This window comes from Triturus cristatus, chromosome 8 (assembly GCF_964204655.1).
Source record: "Triturus cristatus chromosome 8, aTriCri1.1, whole genome shotgun sequence".
Lineage (NCBI taxonomy): Eukaryota > Metazoa > Chordata > Amphibia > Caudata > Salamandridae > Triturus > Triturus cristatus.
In genome coordinates, this window is record NC_140591.1 from 841023626 (window position 1) to 841046134 (window position 22509).

A 22509-nucleotide genomic window follows, 5' to 3' on the forward strand; every position below is an offset into this window, starting at 1 on the left:
TTCGGGTACTGATTTAATTAAAGAAATTCTAGAACATCGACACCAGTACACTGTCTTCGTATGCCCAGAACATGTTTCAGTTCCCCCCAAGTTGGAAAGAAAAACGTATCACATAGACAGACAGAATCCCTTACGCGAAGTGCACCCAATCAGAGGCGAAGACAATACTTTTAAACGCGTGTTTGTGTACACGCCCATAACTAAAATTGAATTATTAGAAATGAAGAAAGTGGTACCTAGCCATGACAAAGACCCAGCAGGTTTCCACCGTGAGATAAAAGACATGTTACTCATGGGAGAGTATACTTATCCAGACATTATGAAAATATTAAAAGTTTTATTGCCTGCCGGTATTTACGAGAAACTCAAAGAAAAGGAATGGGAGGTGGGAGACCAAAAGATAGAGTGGACAGCATTAGAAAACGAAGAAAAGGCCCGAGCTGCAGGTTCAGGGCTTGGGGAAAAGACTACAGCATTACCAGGATTATTAGTGCAGGTACTACCACGTCTATTGACTACTAAAAAGGAAGACTGGGGTGCAATTTCAGCCTGTAAACAAAAACAAGATGAAGACACTAGTGATTTCTATTCCCGATTTGAAAAATGTTTTGGTATTAATAGTGGCATAAAAGCAAGTAGTGAGTCGTATCCACATCTGTTTGTGACAAAATTAGTTGAGAATTCCCTGCCCCAAGTTAAAAGGTAGAGTATTAAAATTCGAGAGTACCTGGCAAGGTAACACACCGTCACAGATGTTACAAATGTTACAATATCATCACAATAGAATTAGAGAAGAACAAGAAAATGAACAAAGACGTATGAAAGACACGAAAATGAAAATGCTTGTTGCACAGTCAGTTCCAGCTGATAGTCATAAAAGGGGTACAACACAGTCCAATGATTCAGTAGATCCTGTTAGAGGAACATGCAACTATTGTAAACAGCCAGGTCATTATATACACGATTGCGCAGTTCTAAAACATAATATCTCTACGGGTAGAACCAAGGAGAGACCACGTCCGCCTAGACAGGATCAGATCCAACAACCAGTACCTCAGAATACACAGCCTATGCCAGTTCCACAACAGAACGCACCACAACCACAACAACAACCACAGCAACAGCCACAGCCTATTGCTGCAACACAAAACACGACACAACAGATGTACCAGTATGCACAAAATGACTACCCAGAGTATCAACGCTACACATGAAATAGCCTAGAGAGGGAAGTTGGCCCACCCCTTATTGAGGTTCCCGTAGATCAAGAAGGTCCTTACGTACAGAGTCAAGTATTAGGGAAAGACAGAAAGTTTCTACTCGATACAGGGGCAAGCAGAACCACTATCCGTCACAGCGAAGTCCCAGGGGTACCCCTCTCAGGCTCACAAAATATTTCCCTTGGTTTTTCAGGAAAGCCCACTATTAATGAAGTATCGCAACCACTTGCATTATCGGTCGGTCCATTAACACGGACTACAGATCTATTGCTCACAAAATCATGCCCAGAAAACTTGTTAGGTATAAAAACATTGAAAGCTCTAGGAGCTGTAATATGTTGTTCTCCGGAAGGAGTACGACTATTTTTGCGTGACTTTAAAGGTCACTATGTGTCTAGAGACATGGATCATCGGTTACAGAATCTACCTGCACATTTATGGGCACAAGGCCCCACTGATGTAGGTTGTATGCACATTACACCATATCGAGTTACACTCAAAACAGGAGTAGTATTACCACGAATACGACAATACAAGTTACCGCCAGATGCTGTTGTGGCTTTACTGCAAATCATTGACGAGCTCATTGCACAAGGAGTGGTTGCAGAAACGGACTCCAATATATGTAATTCCCCGATAATTCCGATTCTTAAACGAACTGATCCAAAGGCACCACCAGTATATCGATTGGTTATTGATCTGCGAGAATTAAATAAATGCATTGTACCACAATACCCTGTGGTCCCAGATATCTCTTCATTGCTAACAGCCATAGATTCAGAAGCAACGTTCTTTACTGTAATTGATCTCAAGAACGCTTTCTTTAGTGTCCCAATTGATCCGGAAAGCCAATATTTGTTCGGATTCAGTTTAAATGGACGAAGTTTTAAATTCACACGCGCACCTCAAGGATTCACAGAAAGCCCCAGCATCTATAGCCAAGCACTGAAAAGAGAACTTGACAGTATCCACATGCCAGCTAACACTGCCTTGCTTCAATACGTCGATGATCTGCTGATCACCGCCCGAAGCGAACCTGAATGTGAAAAAGCATCACTGACGGTTTTACATTTCCTAGCCGACAAGGGGCACAAGGTGTCCCCTTCGAAGCTGCAATTCTGTGTCCAGCAAGTTGTGTACCTTGGGCACTTGCTGGCCAAGGGGGGAAGACAGCTTACACCCGACCGTATCCAGTTAATTGTTAACATGCCGACACCCAAGACACAAAAGGAGGTACGGGCATTCATAGGCCTCACTTCGTACTGTAGGCAGTGGATCCCTCAATATGCATTTCTAGCAAAACCACTCATTCAGTTGACAACACAGGAGGCAGCGACATCAACTGTCCTCCCTTGGACTCAGGAACATACGCAAGCTTTTGAAAACTTAAAGAAAGCTTTATGTCAAGCACCTGTTTTAGCAACACCATGTTACAGCAAACGTTTTACACTTTTTGTTACAGAACGAGAAGGTACTGCTTTGTCAGTACTCACGCAGGAACAAGCAGGATCACATAAGCCATGTGCTTATTTTTCCAGTACATTAGATCCCGTAGCTCAGGCTCTTCCTGCGTGCCTGAAATCAGTCGCAGCAACAGCTTTAGCAATCCGACAAAGCGATGCCATAGTGTTAGGACATCAATTGACAGTACAAGTACCACATGCAGTAGAGGTTCTCTTGAACCGGACCCAAACACAACACTTGACCATAGCAAGACTGACGGGTTATGAATTAACATTGTTCCAGCCACACATAGAAATCAGACGTTGTAGTACATTAAATCCTGCCACACTTTTGCCAGTAAGTGGAACAGACCCATTGGCACATGATTGTATTGAAGTCATCACTATTACGACGAAATCCAGACAAGACTTGACAGATATTCCATTATCAGATCCAGACCTGACATTGTATGTAGATGGTTCATGCATGAGAACAAGTACAGGAGAGTTAGTGGCCGCTTATGCAGTCACAACAGACACTGAAGTTATTGAAACAAATTGTATCGATACCTTGTCAGCTCAAGCAGCAGAGCTCATCGCTCTGACACAAGCCTGTATTCAAGCCAAAAATAAGAAAGTCAACATATACACAGATTCACGTTATGCATTTGGAGTCGTCCATGACTTCGGCGTGCTTTGGCGAGAGAGAGGTTATTTAACTTCTCACGGTGCCCACATCCAGCACGGTCCCCTTATTCAAGCTCTGTTAGATGCAATACATCTGCCGACTGCAATATCGATTATGAAGTGTAAAGCCCATACAAAAGTGACTGACATTATTTCTCAGGGTAACGACCTAGCTGACAGAACAGCTAAACAGACTGCTCAGAATCAGACTCATACAACTGACACGACAAAGACAATAGTTCCGACAACAACACGCTGCATGACAGTTAAGGATCCTGCCCTTGATGTAATTGACATACAGACACATGCTACACCAGAAGAAATAAAGAAATGGACTGAATTAGGAGGGATCCAAACGGATCAAGGATGGATGACAAAGGGAAAATCTATATGGTTTCTCCCCGACTCAATGGTTCAAGTCATCATTAACACAATACATAGTCCAGCGCACCTAGGAGAGAAAGCTATGCTAGACAGTATTCAACACATTTGGTTCAATAAACACTTGCGAGCAGCAGCTAAACAGAAAGTACGTACCTGTATGATTTGCTGTCAGTTCAATCCAGGAAAAGGCGTACCTGTAGAACAGGGTGGATTCCAAACCCCCGATCACCCTTTTGAAGTCCTCCAGATGGATTATATCCAGATGGAACGATGTCGAGGATTCAAATATGTCCTCGTAGTTGTGTGTGCTCTTTCCCGATGGACAGAGGCGTATCCCGTCTCAGATTACACTGCCCCGACTACTGCCAAACAGTTAGTTCGAGAATTCTTCCCACGGTATGGTTTGCCCCGTGTCGTGTACTCAGATAATGGCCAACCGTTCTCATCCGAGCTAATGAAACATGTTTCACTTTTGTTAGGCTATCAATGGAAATTCCACTGTGTCCGACATCCCGAGGCAGCAGGTCTCGTGGAGCGGCATAATCAAACTTTGAAAATTAGACTGTCCAAAGTATGTAGAGAAAAAGGTGTCGACTGGATAGTAGCCTTACCAGTTGCGCTCTTTTACATGAGAATGGTAGCACACTCTCGAACAGGGCTATCCCCGTATGAGGTGATCTTCGGTAGACCACCAAATATGTGGGGGACGCCTATACCCCGTAAAATAACTGATGTTGATTGTAATATGCTGACAGATTACCTGGCTTCCTTGATGTCTGCACTACAATCTTGTCGTTCACAGGTAGCTGCAGCTTTTCCCGATAACACTGAGGTGAAGCCCCATGACGTGGTTCCAGGAGATCTGGTACGGATCAGGAACTTCGACAGAAGGAACCCGCTGGAGCCTCGCTGGCAGTCGCCTAAACTCGTCTTATTGACCACAAGGACAGCTGTGAAGATTGAGGGACGTAAAGGGTGGTTGCACTCGAGCCATATCAAAAAATTTCATGGACTATCATCCGACTTGAATTATCCGCCCTGCATTCCCTCACAGACTGACTCGAAACTCCCCCTGGTTGAAAAAACTGAAAAAGAAAACTATAAACTGAAACTAAGGTCTAGCAAGTCAGACAATTTGATTGTTTAAGTCCTCTTCAAGGTGAATCGGTTGAATTTGTCTCTGACATGTATCCTCTAGACCGAAATAGAGAGAGAAATAGACAGAAACAGCTAAAAAAATATGCGTACTGTAAATCACTTCGTAGTCACTGCATAGTGACATTGTTAATTATGTTTTTTCTAAGTCTTTTGATTATCATTACTAGTATGTTATTACACATGTATTACCCTATTTCCAAGCGTGCTTTCAATGTTACTGCCGAACATTCTTTTAGCGAACTACCCCCGCATGAGTTGTCCTATAGATTTGCGCTGCGCAACAACACATTCATTAGTATGTTACATCATTCCCATCAGACCAGCAATGCTACAAATTGTTGGATATGTGGCCGACTCCCTCCCTATCAGAAATACAAGGGAGTTCTGCCTCTCTTTCCGTATCCATTCACTCACAATGGCTCCTGTGGAGCATGGTTTAGTTTGATTAATTCCCTAGATTCAAATTCAGTAGTTTATCAAGACAACTGGGTTTGGGGAAACCTGAACCTAGTTTTACTTAAAGTCTGCTACCCTAACAAGGAGGGACTTCCCAAAAGAACAGGAACTGATCTAGAAAATGAAGTATATGGATTAGGTAACTTTACACTTAATCTCATGATCCTGAATGTTGAATCCGAAGCTACACCAATCTTGCCCGCTATGACAGTATTTCCAGTTAGAGGCGAATTATGTGTAAGAAAGAATGGTTCAATTCACATGGGCCATAGCAAATGTACCACTGTAATAGAATTCAGTGATAAAGGCAAATCTACGTTTAGAGCTTCTCGTCATTCCTACTTCATCTGTGGTCACACCGCATACATACGCCTACCCCTAGATTGGGATGGTACCTGTTACATTGCATTCCTTCTGCCACCTGTTTTCCTAGCCCCGCCTGATTACCATAGGAATACCCATTTAGTACACAATAGACAGCAGAGAGATCTCCCGATTGTCGACTACACCGAAACAGCATGGGAGCAATACACAGATTTCAATAAAGGTTTCTTTCCCTACATAGGTACAGTCACTAATAGTAAGTTGATACGTAGATTAACTAGAACCCTTGAAGCAGTAGTGAATGAAACTACTTCCGCCTTAGGCAACTTAACAGAGGAGCAGTCTGCGATGCGGATTGTTGTTCTTCAAAATCGTCTTGTCCTTGACGTCATCCTGGCCGATAGGGGCGGAGCTTGTAGGGTCATCGGATCAAGTTGCTGTGTTTTCATACCAGAAAACGCGCCGTCAGTATATAAAGCCATAACTCGACTTCATAAGATCGTAAGCCAGATACACCAGAATCCAGGCACCTGGACTTGGTCCGGTTGGTTCTGGAGCGTGTTGTCAGCCTGGGGATGGAGGATCCTATCCTTCCTAGGTATTGGTTTACTCATTCTATTCAGTTGCTGCTTGTGTCTACAATGTGGGCCAGCGATTTGTGGTCTGTGTGCCACATCGTGTATCCCGCCTTCGAATTTTCACTCAAAATCCCGGAAGAAGAAAGAAGAACAAATGATGCTATATGAACAGATTGATGGATTGATGAAGATGGATATTTCATAAGGGTCCGTAGGGGACAAGGAGGGAATGAGGAAATATGAATTTTTATGGTCAATTGTGTCCCCTATCTTAGACCCCAACGGCTCCATGTACATGCTACAAGTACATGTATGTTCCCTCCAGTTCCAGCTATGAAGACGCAAATACATGTGCGTCCAACGTCAACATGTCCTCTTTCAGATCCGCCATGAATGGGTCAAATATTCCATTCCTAAGTATGATTGGCCACCGACTTTATATGGTTCACTTTTCTAGTTTTACAGTTCAGGCGAGTAGGCCCTGAATTCTGTCATCAACCCATTTCCTGCTTCTGCCTCTGAAATGCTCCAGCCTGGACCTGCATCCGTATCCATGAACTTTGTCCTACTCCCTACGCGGCTAACGGTGCCTGACGCGGCCTGTTGCCTGCCAAAAACTGTATTCAGCCTTCAAGTTATCTGCTCCGCTCCTCATCCAATGCATTCCTGTCTAGTAGTTTAGGTAAACATCCTTCCAGCTACCGAGCAAAGAGCTTGGCCTCGCTGTCTTTATGCAAGTAATTCATAGCCCCTGTTACCATGGAAGATTCCTGCCCCCTCGCATCTCATGTAGACACATAGACGCTTGTACATGCACTAACAGTCAGTATAGAATAAGATTCCGTCCGAGAAACCTTTCCTTCTGGATAACACAGTTCCTTAAACAAAGATATTAGATACGATTTGGGATTAGGTTGACCTGACCCCCCAGACTTTTGTCTCCACATGTAGAGCTAAATGTCAATTCCCCTTCACCCTCTAGTTGCACGTCAATCACACGTCATGCGGCTGCGCGCGCATCTCTGCCAAATATTTCTGCTGACACTGCAGGATTCTCTTATGGATCCACCCACTTGTGACATCATTTTAAATGACGTTTCTAGTATACGCCTGTATTTACGCCTATTTTCATTACGTATGTGTATTCTTATCTGTATTATCAGCTGTTACGCCTCCTGCATCTGTCTTAATGCAATGCTTTTCATATATATATATATTTACTTGTCAATAATGTATTGCCTATCCCTTCCTGAACCTTCGTGGTGATGGAATAAGATTGCCTAGTTCGAACTATGATTCCTTTGTAAGGAATAAAGCCCTTTTCAGAACCTCTAATACCACGGATTCTGCCTCTTATTTTGACTGAGTTATTCTTACTAGACTTTACCGCATAAAAATAGTACAGGTAATTTAAATATTTACCACAGTCGCCCTCCTAGTCCCCTGGTATCCAGCCAGCCTGTAGTGTCCCCCGACCGAATAAAAGAAGAGTGTGCGTCCTTCATGTTCAACCCTGAGTTTCGCTGGAAACACGAGGCTGTATTTCAAGTTCAACTCACGTAATCTGCGTTTGACCACCACATAGGATTTCATTTGGTCTTGCACCCTCTTAGTGTAGTTTGGGTATATGGAGAGTGAATGTCATTGAAAAAAGAACTGACCTCGACTGTATGAGTGCTGCAATAGGAGATCCCTTTCCCTATAGTTAAACAATTTTGCAATAATGGCCCTCGGCGGTGCTCCCGGCATGGGAGGTGGGACAAGCGCCCTATGCGGGTGCGCTCAACATTAAAAAATGTTTAGAGTTTCTTGGGAGCGATCACTTCGGTAAGCCACACCTCCAGGAACAGTTCAGTGGAGAGGCCCTCTGCCTTTTCAGGGAATCCAACCAGGCGTAGGCCGTGAAGACCATTCGGGAGTCCTGATTAATCTGCCCGAGTCACCGCGAGATTCCCCCTGATCCCGTAATTGGGGTGCGGGTCCTCGAGAAGGGACAGCAGGTTATTGCATTTAGTTCTCAATCTTCAAAGTACCCGATGCATCATACAGGGTCCGGTCAGCGTTCCTGGTAAGCTTGCTACCATGCAGATCACAGCTCACCAGTATGCCTCATTCCCTCCAATATACGCATCCTGTGGTCTTGCCAGCAAGCATTCTCGCAGGGGACTTGGGCTTACGACCCCTGTCAAATCTCGAGCCTCCTGGGATCCGCTTCCTCCCGGACCAGGGAATTCAAAATGGCAGCGGGCTCCCCGAGCCACAGGATACGTGGACTCAGGTCAGTGCCAATTCCTATTGCCAAGATTGCAGTTTCAAGGACAGGATCATGCAGGATTATGCTAAAAGATGGGCCACCGCGAGGAGCTCAAGCGAGAGTCGTCTACTCCGCCATGCAGCTAGGTCATGCCCTCCTGTAGGCCACGGTTAAGATGTTCTCATTTCAGGGTGAAACATGCGACCAGGAGTATTTACTATGTTGAAAGACCACTAGGCTTAGGAACACGGTGACCCGCAACTTCTCAACAGCTGTACTTAGGAAATGAAAAATCTTATGGACATGATTTCAATAGTGCCACAATCCGGATGGACAGAACTCATTAAATGATGCAACACAGAAGGTCTTGTAGCAAAGAACAGGCATGCAAACATAGAATGACCTGCATGCTTTGGGTCGCTGTCTAGTTCTTTGTCTTGATCGTCGTCAGCTGAACCACACCTCTTCTAGTTTGTAGGTGGCTCTCTTTTGAGTCAAGTTGCGTAATGCAGGCTAATGGTTATTCTGCTGTGCAGGACTAGCTCCTGTACTCTCAGAAGTCTTCGCCTGCAGTAGGGCTTAGTAGGCACATTATTTCCACAGGAATTTCAGACTTTGTTCCAAGCTAATGGGGGAATAGGAACACAATGTCATTCCTGGTGCATATTCACCATCATTTGGCCTGTAAAATCTGAAAAGTCCAGAGTTTACTGGTTAAATGGGCGCAGTGCTTCTTCAGTGCTGGAGAAGCTGTTGAGAACCCAAATCCCAATAAGATTAGATGCTTCCTTTGAATTTCAAAGAAAATAGCAAACCAGAGTAGATGATTTAAAGGAAAGGCATTTTCAAAACTTTCAACTCAAAGGTGGGACCTGGATGGGGTGAACTCCGAGTGTATGAACCATGCCGAATCACTGGTAGACAACCACCACTTCACACAGAAGCTACTAGGGTCTTCTACCCGAGAAGGGCTGTATCCACTGGGCTATGCCCTTAATCACTGAACCACATATTTGTGCATACAGCCATACCACATATTGAAAACGTATAGGCATGCCTGTATTTCCCTATACACATCACTACCGGTAGACTTCGCTTTCACTCTACTGTGGTGAGGTGTGGCTATCCCAGGCTAGGGGTACACTTAGGGTGTTGTTCCCTTAAACTACCAGAGTTAATTACTTTGCAAATGGGGCAAAAAAACTAGAATGTTGCTTCATCAATGGAATTAAGCAAGCAAAACTGATGTAGAAAAAACCACAGGGTAGCACAAACAAATAAAGCGAAGTAGTATATTAATTTTGACTGTACAATGTGAAATCCAATAATGGATGTAGTTTTCCTTAAACAGTCATGGAATCAATATTCTGCACCCCACCTCTCCTTTTATCTGGCAGACTCACTTGGTCCAACCCCAACATCAAAAGGTAAACCAAGATAAAGTGAACTGCTTCGTAGGCTAAACATCCTAGTTCAAACTTTATCCTAGCTTCAACAGGAAGCCAATATAACCCCATGACAAATTCAACATGCTACAGGATTTTCTCTTCTTTCGTCACCAATCTCCCAAAACTGCATTGGCCTTTACAGTGGTAATATCGCTCAAGAGGTTTTGGAATAGTGTTTACACTGTTTATGCTCCTAAGTGGCCACTCTTATTAGGCCTGTGAAGTAGCTGTTCAATGATATCTAGCCAAAATCTCCTAAATTCTCGAAGTCATCAAAATTAAGTTAAGGTCTTGTTGCTGACAACTTTGTGAGACCTGGAAATCAGTTCTGCATTCACAACACTGCATTACTTAAACTCTTTCCTCCATTAAATTAGGTAATAATACTACTAGTGCTAGCAAACATGATAGGGAAATCTCTTTTGCCCTGCAGCTGTCCATTTTCAAAAATAACTTTCGGTAGATCTCTGTATGAGAGGGCTTTGCTCCATGAACACTTGTTCACAAAATCTAAAGACACAAAGATGATTATTTAAGATTCAAAGAGGCCTGAAGAGACTCAATTGTGTTTGCGTACAAGCTGGAAGCATCATGCTCTAGAGCCGAGCCAACACAAACCCACTCAAGCCTGTCTCCCAGGAATTTTATATTTCGCAATAGACACTGCTTACTTTACTAAGAACGGCCTATGACATTTGCCAAACGCACAACTGTTTCCACCACAACAAGGCTGTAAGCCTTTCTATTGAATGCTCAACTCAAATCAGGTATCCAAGATAATTGGAGAGCTCAGGTATGAATCGTCGAAAGTATGACCACCTCGTACCTCTCCCTCCCTCCCATCAAAGCACCCTCAGGAAGTAGAAAGTGTGAATACTGAAACTGATAAGATAAATCCATACATTTTAAAACAGTTTACAGACAAACACCATATATGGTTTTATATGCTTTGCATGTATGACAAATGGTGCACAATTTTTAGTGAAGTATTTGAAGGGGGAAAAATAATAAATAACTCCTGTAGGTATTGACCTAATATACTTTTTTGCAGCAATCATGAAACTTGATTTTATAGCTGAGGTTATAAATATTTGTAGAGAGATTTATTCATTTTCTTGCTTGTTATTGCAGTCCCTTATGTAGCAACGTAAGTAGCAAATGTTACCTCTCCTCCCGGAGCCTCTTCACTCGTTCTGCTCGCTCCCTCTTTTCCTGCTGCTCTTGTGCCTTTTGCTCAGCTGTGTCTTTTTGTATTCGTTCGTTGAGTGTATCAAAATCTTTTGATATGATCTGCAACAGCCACGTCAGACCTTTCTTTATGGATTTGTCAATTTTCTTACCATAACCAATGGCTGCTGAGCAAGGCTCCTGAAAAATATATGCAAGAAAGCAGAGGGAGCGAAAGAAAGGAACTGGTGAGTACTCGATTATCTCATTTGCAAAAAAGCAAACAAATGCATGCTTTCAGGCTCTGATACTCCAGACAGGCTACACGTGGCTAGAAAGGCCTTCTATGCAGGCCCCCAGACGTCATGTCCTTACATTTTCTCCTCTTACAAACACTATTGGCCTGCCTCACAATCAAAAATGTGTATTCTTAAATGCGCTGGTGCATACCTATGCATTGTGTAGCTTTATGAATGGCAACCGTGGCTACAAAACACCCAGACATACACCTGCATTATCGCCAAGAGTTGGAAGAGAAACACAATTGTGTAGAATTCACAAGTATATTGGGAGTTTTCTTTTTTGCCCGACCTTTTGTGCCCTGAATTTTCACATTGTTGAGAATCTTCACAGGGTTAAGAAAATTGTACGAATTAAAATAATAATAATAAAAGACGGAGAACAGCTACTGAGTATCTGTGACAAAGATTATAATGCAATGCTAATCCTATTGGACTCATTTGTTGTCTCTGACACCTTCGATAAAGCGCAATTATTTGCTAGCCTACACATTGATTTGGGTATTTATAGAAATACCTGAGCCTATATAGTTCCCAGTCAGTCAGTCAGTCAGTCAAATACTCTTTATTCGATTCGTTAAAATCATAAAAGACATTAAAAGACAATACATAATTGCAACATATATCATAAAAACACACAATTTCAATTTTACATGGATCAAAGCAAACCCTAGACAGTACAAAACAAATTGATTATTAAAATCTACTTGGGACTTAAAACATTTCATTGAGGGGGGCTTGCTTTTTAATCCTAATGGCTGCCACTAAAAAGCTAGCCACACAAAACATGATACGAGTAGACCCCAGATGCTGGAGATAGATCAGTGCCGGCCTAACCTGTATAAAACCAGCCTCTTTCAATAGTGGTAACAAGTGTCTTTTCCTTATATCCCTAAAGGTCTCGCAAAACATAATAAAATGCAAGGTGTCTTGTTGCGAGAATTGGTCACAATTACAGGGAGGACCTAGTTCAGGTTTTATCCAGAATGGATAACTGCCTAAAATCGGGTGGATCAAATTAAACCTAAATTTGGTCAATAAAAACCTGTGTAAAGGTTTAGTGACAATTTTGAGGTAGGGCTCAAGAGCGGGAGAAAAGGTTAACATAAAATGCGCCCTGACAGCAGGTTTCTCAAGTTCCTTTTCCTCCCGGTCCAATCTGGCCCTCTCCATAAATTTAGTTTTGGTCCAAATAACGTCCTCCTTCCTAATGGAAGCAGGCAACTGGAAAAGGTCTAAACGGCCCAGCTGTTTCAAACATTTTTCCAGATAAGCCATCCATGGAATTTTATGGCCTCGGTCCATTCCCCTGACATCAGACATGATAGCATGGTTCAATGTTAGCTCTGAATTGAGCCACGTTTTTAGCCAAAAAATCAAGGGGGCCAGTTTCAACTTATCTGTGAGATAATCCAAACCCACCTCTGAATGTATAGCGAAGGTCGGGGAGGATTTAGGAAGAGAGAGATGTCTGATAAAGCCATTCTCCACTCTTTGGATTTTTTCCACAGGTGCGTAACCCCACAGGGGTGAACCATAAGAGGTGATCGCTATGCACTTAGTGTTGTATATTTTCAGAAGGGCCTCCATAGGCCTAGACCCAAGTCTCCTTGAAAAGCCCATAAGGGCTGATGAAGAGCGAGCCATAGATATGCTCTTCGCTTTAATTTGGGGGCCCCAGGATCCCTTATCGTCAAAAAGAACGCCCAGGTAGGGAAAAACAGCAACTCTGGACACTAGCTCCCCTTCACAGAAAAAGTTCTTGATTTTGGATCTACTTCTAGAATGACCTACCACCATCGTGTGTGACTTTTTGGCATTGATTTTTAAATCTAATTGGGCCATAAATGCCCCAAATTGATCCAAAAGTCTTTGGAGTCCTACTCCCGTTCGAGCTAATAAAACTGCGTCATCCGCGTATAGGAGCGCTGGAACTGACATAGCTCCTGCACGCGGGACGTCCGCCCCCACGTCAGCCAGACATTTTCCCAAACCATTAATATAAATGGTGAAGAGGAGGGGGGCCAGAATGCAACCTTGGCGAACCCCCCTTTCAGACTTGAATCGATTTGTGCACCTACCCTCCCTAGTAACCCTAACTACCGCAAACAACTCCTGGTGAAGAGAAGCCATGAAGTGCACGAGTGCGGGCTCGACTCCGAACTCCAGTAAGATATCCCATAGCTTAGACCTGTTGACCATGTCAAAGGCCGAGGAGAGGTCCATAAAAGCCAAGAATAAGGACCCCTCCTTGGCCACCGTATACTTAGAAATCAGCAGATGGAGGTTTAGACATTGGTCAACAGTGCCTCTTTTTTCTCTGAAGCCATACTGGATGTTTGTAAGACCCCCCTTACACTCAATATTGTCCCTCAGTCTTTTCAGTAAGACTCTACCCAGGATCTTGATCGCAGAGTCAAGCAGAGAGATGGGTCTATAACACCCCGGGTCATCTCTCTGCCCCTTCTTGAAAATCGGGACTATGATTGAAGTGACCCAAGTGGAAGGAAGGGTGTTACCGTTAGCGGCGCAGAAAACGTTTGTTAGGATCCTAGCCCAAAATTTCGGTAGATGTGAGTACAAATCAGCAGGCACTCCATCGGGACCAGGAGCTTTGTTTCTAGAGGACTCAAGGATTGCTTTCTCCACTTCCGCACGGGTAAAAACAAGAGGGGCACACGTAGCGGGCACTGTGGGGTTATGTGATAGATCAGTGGCTGGGTTCCCGTAAACTCCCTGAAAATGAAGCAACCATTTCGAGTCAGAGATTACATTATCCATGACCGTATTCTCTGATTCGGAAAAAAAGGGGTGGGTAATAATGGCCCAAAACTGGCTGCTATCACGCAGGACATCTGAATTAAGTAGTTTATCCCACGCCTCTTGTTTAATGGCGTTCTTCCTACTGTTAGTGGTTAACTTGTACTCCTTCCTGAGTTTGGCAATAAGGGCCTTATCTCTTGGGGTGATTAAGAGTGCCTTCTTTAAGACCCTGTGGGCTTTAGAGCAGTTAGAGTCAAACCATTTGCAATGGTTGGTTCCATGCCGGTATGATGTAGTTGACAAATCATTGGATATTTGGGCGCATATACCCTCAAAAGCCCCCATTATATCTGAGTTAGCGGCTGCTGGGTCCTGACAAATAACTACATTGGCCTCAATTGTTGGCAATAGGTTGTCAATAAAGTTTTCCGGGACCACCTTTGCCCACTTAAGTCTTCTGCCTTGGTCTTTAGGTAATAGAGCATTCTCCCCGCCCAGGGATCTCGAGCTATTGGCCTTTAGGTCACTCCAGACTAACTCAAGCAACACCGGGTTATGGTCACTATATGGGGAACTAATTACTCTGTATGTTACAGCCCTATGTACAATGCCAGGGGTCAGAAAGATGTAATCGATTATCGAGCCATGGTCGTGCCCCTTATATGTACATGTGCGCTCCCCCCTCTCCGTGTTTGTTAATTCCACAATATTAAAATTGGCCAACAGGTCTTCAAGAGCCTCTCCTGATTTTGTATGTTCGAAATGGGGGGCCAGGGAACCTGAAGGACCCTCATATTCCTCAAAATGGCAAAAATCGCCACAGAGGTGAATATTGAAATCACCCATTAAAATTAAATCGAATTGAGTATGGTTATTTAGACTAAAATTATACAAAAAAAATTCCGGGAGACAATGTGGTCAGTACCATGTTCCCTATCCCACGAATATATAGTTCCCACCACAGTCACATCAAAGCACATAAGCTTCAGACATGGGGTCCACACAGGAACATCTCTCTAACCACTACTTTCAATACTTGTATGCCACTTTTAGCTGCTGTAATGACCTCATTTGGTCTAAAATTCCACACAAACGCTGATGAGACTACATTTCCAATTGACCTCCATCAAGTCATGACATCTTACTCAAACGTATACTTGTTACCTGCAAGATCTTGGATGCACGAAAATTTCCTCTGCCTTAGCATAAAAAAAACAGAAATGCTAATGTTTGGTACAAAACAATTCTTTAGTTTTCCTTTTTGAATGGACAATAGGCCTTGAACACCCTGCTGCGCCTGTCAAAATAGAATGCATTTTGGGTATTATATTTAACTCAGATCTCTCCTTCACTCCACAAGCAAGACACCTCTGAAACATCTCCCAAATCTGCTCCATGAACAGCATGCATCTACAGATCCTCCCCATTCAAGACATAGTCGAACTCAGACTATTCTACTCCTCGTCGAATCTTCATCAACACCAAATTTTAAACACACGACAAAACTACAAATGGTCCAAAATAGTCATCAGAATAATCTTTGGCCTGAAAAAACATAGGCACCTTTATGCCTAACACCCAAACCATGCCGAGCAAACAGCAATTTACATATAAACACCTGGTAAGCAAAACATCAAACAGTCTCCCCAAAAAAGCAGATTTATTCATACAAATCAATTCTGAAAGAAACCTGAGCTCCCACAAAGACGCTAAGATCTTCATAACGACACAGAGATAAAAAAGACTAGGTGGTGAAACAATTGTATGTCAGGACCGGAGGCTTCTGATTATGCTTTCTCAATTTCTTTACTGAACTCAGCAGCGAATGAAAAATTAACTACATAAGCAAAAAAAATCACATCCCAGGAGGCTTTGAACCACGCCTCCTCACAACAGCCAATGGCGATCTGTCAAAGTATACAAAGCAGAGAGACACTTGCTTGTCTTCCTCTTTCTTTGCTGCTCCGCAGTCAAGATAAGTGTCTCTCTCTTTTGTATACCTTGAATCTCAAACTGAATATTAACAAGTCTTTTTGCTTATTATTAAGGATTTATTGCTAGTGATTTAGCCTACGCTGTGCCTCTATGCTATTGCGGTTGCTTTGTTTTCGCAGTGCGGTGCCTGTCCGCCGTCTCAGTTGAGCGCTGCATTCTAGGCGCGTTAGCGTTACCGGTGTCTTTCTCCTTTCTAGCGCATGTTGCGCTGTTGAGATTTTGCCCCGTGTCTTTCCCCCATTGTTCCTGCGCTGTTGCCGGCGCCGCCGTCCGTCTTTAATCGCGGTCCGCGATCGGAGGGGTTTGCCCCCACCCCCCCCCCTCCAGGGAGCGAGTCGCATGCCGAGGCCAGAGCGGCTTCCGGCGTGCGCCTCGGGAGCACGCACGCGCGCGCGACTCCCTGTGATTGCCGGTTAGACGCCCTGCCCCGGGCTGAATTGGGGATTAACGCAGCAGACAAAACTTGAGCTGAGTACGGGCCAGTGATGCAAATTAAAGCAGCGCTTGGGGTTTTTGCTGTTGTGTGAGCAGTAACCTTTCATTACAGGTCCTGGTGGCCTTAAACTAATTTTTGGGAACTCTTGCTCACCCAGGCTGGTGGGAGTTTTTTCCTCCCCCATTAGTCCTGGGTTTTGCAGGTTTCTAGCGCAATCACTGTGGGGATTTTATGTACTCTCTGGCACTTTTGTCCCGGAATTGCTCACAGCTGACACCGTGGCTTGTTGAAGTTGGGGTTGGATAATTGAGCTTCCCTCTGGGGATTTATTGATTGAATACAAGCTATTCACCCGAGTTATGGCAGACTGCGAGTTCTACCAAGAGGAGATGGCTGCGTGCGAGGACCAGGGTGAAGATGATTATTATTATGACGATTCCATGGAGGATTTAATCGATAGAAAATTGGATGCTAAGCTAGATAAGGTGCTCTCCTCCGCCTTATTACCTATTGCTCAAAAGTTAGATCGTCTGGTTACCCCGAACCCTTCTCCCGCTGGCACTGGTCCTGCTATGACTACCCTTCCTCCTTCCGAGCCCCTCAGTACCCCTTGGCCACACGCACACTCTTACTCTAAACTTTATAAATCCAACGAACAGGCCCACACGGACACCCCAGCTCCCCCGCCCAAGCCTTCCTCTCCTATTCCAGTAGTGGACACCACTTCAGGTCCTGATACTGACACAGACTCTTCTCTAGAGTCAAAACCTTGTAAACGCGCGAAGAAGCGCAAACACTCTTCGTCTCCCGTCCAACTCTCCCCTTTCCTGTTTGACCCTTCGGATATTGTTCACCCTCGCTCTGCAGACTGTACATGCAGACCCACTTACGAAAGAGCTTTGATAAGGTGAGAGCACGCCTAAAGTCTAAATGCCCACGTCCCGATCTACCCCATAAAGTCGCCATTACTCCTGACATAGATTCCTCCATGACCACTTTCCTTAAAAAATACAAAAAGGATCCCAAGAAAGGGATCGATCGCGCCCTTTGGGCGTGTCAAGATAAGGTTCTTGACCTTGCGGGCCCCTTAGCAAAAATTCTCGAGTTAGCCCTACAGGCGCAAGAAACAGGGGCGGCTATTCACCCTGAGGTGTTGGCGGGATGGGCTCAACGAGCAATCTGTATGCTGGGTAATGCCAACTGCGCCTTGGCTTCTGAGCGGTGCAAGTCTGTCCTTCTGAGGATTGATCCACAACTGGTGGAATTGGCCACGGCAGAACGGGGACCACTTGCCGAAGGTCAGCTCTTTGGTGACAAATTCGTAAAGGACATTGCTAAGTTTGTGAACCCTTTTGCCTCACTCGACAAGTCTCAATCCTCCTTGAAGAGAGTGTTTCATCAGGTCTCTGGTAGGGCCGGGTGTGGCAGAGGACGCTTGACCGGCTGCTACTCCAACCCCAGTCCTCAAAGAGGTTTTGCGCCCATAGGCCGAGGTTACACCCAAGAACCAGAACAGGCTGCTTTCTATCCCTCCAGATCGCATGGATACAGGGGCCGTTGCAACCGAGGTGTCCCCGAGGCTACAAAAACTTTGAGTCCCAGTCTTCTGGTAAGTCCTGTGTACCCTACAATTCCCCTGGGGGTCAGATTGTTGCATTTTGTTGTAAATTGGGCTTGCCTCACCACAGATGTTTGGATCTTGCAGACAGTTCAGGGCTATCAGATAGAACTTCTGGACCCCCCATGTCAACTGATTCCTCCTCGACCTCTCCTTTTTTCCCTTCTAGAACAGAATTTTATAGACTCCGAACTTCAAGAGCTTTTGGCCAAACAGGCTATTGCCGTAGGACCTTTCATTCCCAGAGGGTTTTGCAGCAACATCTTTTTGGTGCAAAAGAAAGGAGGAGGTCAGAGACTAGTTAGTGTTGAACCTCAGAGATTTCAACCCCTTTGTCGTCTACAGGCACTTCAAGATGGAGGGCATCCATCTTCTAAGGGATCTTCTGCTGGAAAAGGACTGGATGGTCCGGTTGGACTTGAAGGATGCCTACCTCACGGTCCCAATTTGTCCCTCTCATCAGAAATTCCTTCAATTTCAATGGAAAGGACAATGGTACCGGTATCGTACCCTTCCCTTTGGCCTATCATCAGCCCCATGGGTTTTCACAAAACTCTTGAAACCGGTGGTCTCCCGACTGCAAGAAATGGGGGTGCACATGATTGTCTATCTCGACGACATGTTGCTCCTGGCCCAAGATCGGAATCCACTGCTCACTCACTTGGAGTGGACGATGTCCCTATTACAGGATCTGGGGTTTGTCAACAACCTCAAAAAGTCAATGATGATTCTGAACCAACAGATAGACTTCTTGGGTTTCCAAATAAATTCAGTCTCTGCCCAACTTCTCCTCCCTCTGCTCAAGATCAGGTCTATCAAGCAAGAAATCAAATCCACCTTGTCCAAGCAGATGATTTCCTTGAGAGCATTGGCGAGGATCGTGGGCCTGTTGGCCTCCTCTATTTAGGCCATCTTTCCGGGTCCCCTACATTATCGAGCCCTTCAGCAGCTCAAAATACACTACATCCAGAAGAAGTTTCATTATGACCACCTCATTCCTTTATCTCCAGACGCTCGAGAGGAGTTTCTGTGGTGGCTAGAACACATGTCGGCCTGGAACGGAAGGGCGATTTTCGGCGCCTCTCCGGATGTAATTATCGAATCCGACGCCAGTCGCTGGGGCGCTTGATGTGGAGACTTTGCCACAGGCGGACGATGGTCTGCCAACGAGTTAAGGTTGCCCATCAACAGCCTCGAGTTGTTAGCAGGCTCGTTTGCGATACAATCAATATCTCCCCTGAAGAGCAATTGTTGCATCCTCCTCCGGATGGACAATGTGTCGGCGGTGAGATATATCAATCAGTTAGGAGGGACGAGGTCCCAAATGTTGGTCAACATTGTGAAGGAGTTCTGGCATTTCTGCTTAAATCACAAAATCACAGTCATAGCAGAATATCTCCCGGGCAAGCTCAACCAAGTAGCGGATTGGAACTTCAGATTCCTGAGAGATTACAGCGATTGGAAGCTTCATTCCACGCTGTTCGCGGAGATCATGAATATGCGAGGCCCCTGCAGGATCGACCTATTTGCCTCTCGCCTCACCGCTCAGACCCCTTTGTTCTTCAGTTGGAGACCGGACCCGATGGCGATGGGAACGGACGCGTTCCTTCAGCATTGGAGGAATTATGCCTTCCCTCCATTTGCCTTGATCCCAAGAGTGGCGGCCTTTGTCCGTCGTCAGACGGCTTCAGTAGTGTTGGTGACACCGTTGTGGAAGACTCAGTCGTGGTTTCCCACACTATTGGAGTTGTCTGTGGATCTTCCCTTTCAACTCCCGAATTTCCCGACGATTCTCCAGGACCCAGTGGGGGCTTGCCACCCGCTGATCCTGCAGAACCAACTACCTCTCATGGTGTGGACGCTCTCAGGAGACACAAGAGCATTGAAGGCCTTTCACAGGCAGCTGCCAGTTTTATACAACAGGCTTGGGCTCCGTCCACCCGAAAACGATATTCAGCTTCATGGAAGCGATGGGTGGGTTGGTGCCTTTAGCGGCAGGTGGATCCCGTGGCATCAGATGTGACTGAGATCTTGAATTTCCTGTCAGAGTGTGCTGAATCAGGGCTTGCTTACAGGTCAGTTAATAATTTTAGATCAGCTATCTTGGCGGGCCACGACTCTATTGATGGTAAACCAGTAGGGATGCATCCCCACATGTGCAAGTTGCTTAAAGAGGTCAGAGTGGCCAATCCCCCTCGACCCAGGTATTCGACCTTATGGGACGTTTCGAAGGTACTCTCTTTATTGGAGTCTTGGCCGGATAATCCGGAGCTTTCCTTAAAACAATTGTCGGCCAAACTCACTATGCTGTTATGTCTGATCTCCTGTCGTAGAGTCTCGGATGTGCGAGCTCTGGATCTGGGAGGTAGAATGTTTTCTCCACAGGGTGTCTCTTTTATCATCACGAGGCGGACAAAAACAATGTTACGTTCGGTAGAGTATCCTGCTTTTCCTCACAATAATAAGTTATGTGTTTTACATTGTCTGAAAAGTTATGAGGAACGTATACTTGTCCATAGGGCTGAGCCTTTGGGGCAATTGTTGATTGCAATTAAAAAACCTTACAGACCAGTATCAGCTGCCACCTTGGCCAGGTGGGTTAGGTGGGTGATGTCAGAAGCTGGCATCGATGTCTCCATCTATGGTGCTCATTCCACTAGAGGAGCTATGGCCTCTAAAGCGTATATGTTGGGCTCTCGTTTAGAGGATATACTGAGAGCGGCTGACTGGTCTACGGATTCTATGTTCAAAATGTTTTATTATAAGCCTATATCACATGTTTCTTCTGTTGTTATTGATGAGCTTTGAACCAGCATAATCAGAAGCCTCCAGTCCTGACATAGAATACAAAATTTTCTAGCAATCGCGACAAGAATTTTAGATTCTATTAAGGACACGGAGGCAAGGATTATCCCACCCGTTGGGACAGTGGTATCAACTGTTAAGTTGTATTATTGTTATATTCATAACAGATGATTGCCCACCCTTAAGGAATTAGGTTTGTGGGTTTCCCTTTTTTTCAACCTAGTTTCTATTTTCAGGAAATGACTAACAAGAACTGAAGTAATGCTCCGGTTGGAGATGACTTTTCCTGCGTGAGAAGATGTTGATCTCAGGACTGAGAAAGGACAATCACAAGAACTGAAGTAATACTCCGGTTGGAGGTGGATTCCCCTTGTGAGAAGATGTTGTTCTTTGGACTGGGTGACTATATTCTCCGTTGAGAATTCTAAAGAAACTGTTTATCTCTCCGTTGAGAGTTGAATTTGCTGTGATGTTTCATTCGGACCTATAGACTGGTTTTCGCAAAGAAAGAGGAAGACAAGGAAGTGTCTCTCTGCTTTGTATACTTTGACCACCATCTTGGCTCGGCGAGCAAGTCATACGACTCTTGAAGGTCTGGTGTCTGCCGTCTCCCACTCAAGGGACTATCTGGATTCCACTTGATAAACTTGAACCTGCCACCGCGCCTCGCGGCCCCCGCTGCGCGGGCGCCGCTCGAGGGACCGAGACTCTGCTGCCTGCCTCCACAAAGTGTTACCGCTGCTTTTATTCTACGCTGCCCGGATCGCTGCATTCGGCCCGAGATCGGCGAGGGAGCGTACCTGGACACTCTGATCACTGTGAGTGTCCGGCGCATTCGGGACTGCGAGGACCAGGGTGCTGCGCGTGACGCAGACCAGCTGCACCTGGCCCTCTTCCCGACTCCTCCTCCAATACCTTCATTAGGTATCGCTGCTCTCATTCTATGGGTTCCGCTTGAAGGTCTGGTGTCTGCCGTCTCCCACTCAGGGGACTATCTGGATTCCACTTGATAAACTTGAACCGGGCGCCGCACGAGGGACCGAGACTCTGCTGCCTGCCTCCACAAAGTGTTACCGCTGCTTTTATTCTACGCTGCCCGGATCGCTGCATTCGGCCCGAGATCGGCGAGGGAGCGTACCTGGACACTCTGATCACTGTGAGTGTCCGGCGCATTCGGGACTGCGAGGACCAGGGTGCTGCGCGTGACGCAGACCAGCTGCACCTGGCCCTCTTCCCGACTCCTCCTCCAATACCACCGCCTTCCCTCGCCCTTTAAATTGTCTTCCCGCTTACACGCGCCAGCGGGACGCGTGCGGGCCTTAGCGCGGGGCTAAGACCGGGCAAAGAGCGGGCCGTTTGAGGCCGTTAGAGAACGGAAGAGACCGGACCGGGCCATCCCCCTAACGCTCTTAACTCTCTGTGAACTGTGTACGTATAATTACATGTAATTTTATTATATTATCATTGTATATTTA

The 22509-nt window shown here is 45.3% G+C and overlaps 1 protein-coding gene across 7 annotated transcripts in view; it reads right to left on the bottom strand.

Moving 5' to 3' along the window:
• Positions 1-22509, bottom strand: part of ARL13B (ARF like GTPase 13B) — a 672441-nt gene that overhangs the window by 112755 nt on the left and 537177 nt on the right. For all 7 annotated transcript variants that reach the window (XM_085622339.1, XM_085622338.1, XM_085622344.1 and 4 more), the window contains one exon: positions 11117-11319. In XM_085622339.1, coding sequence (XP_085478465.1) covers positions 11117-11319 — 203 coding nt within the window. The remainder of the gene's footprint in view (positions 1-11116; positions 11320-22509) is intronic.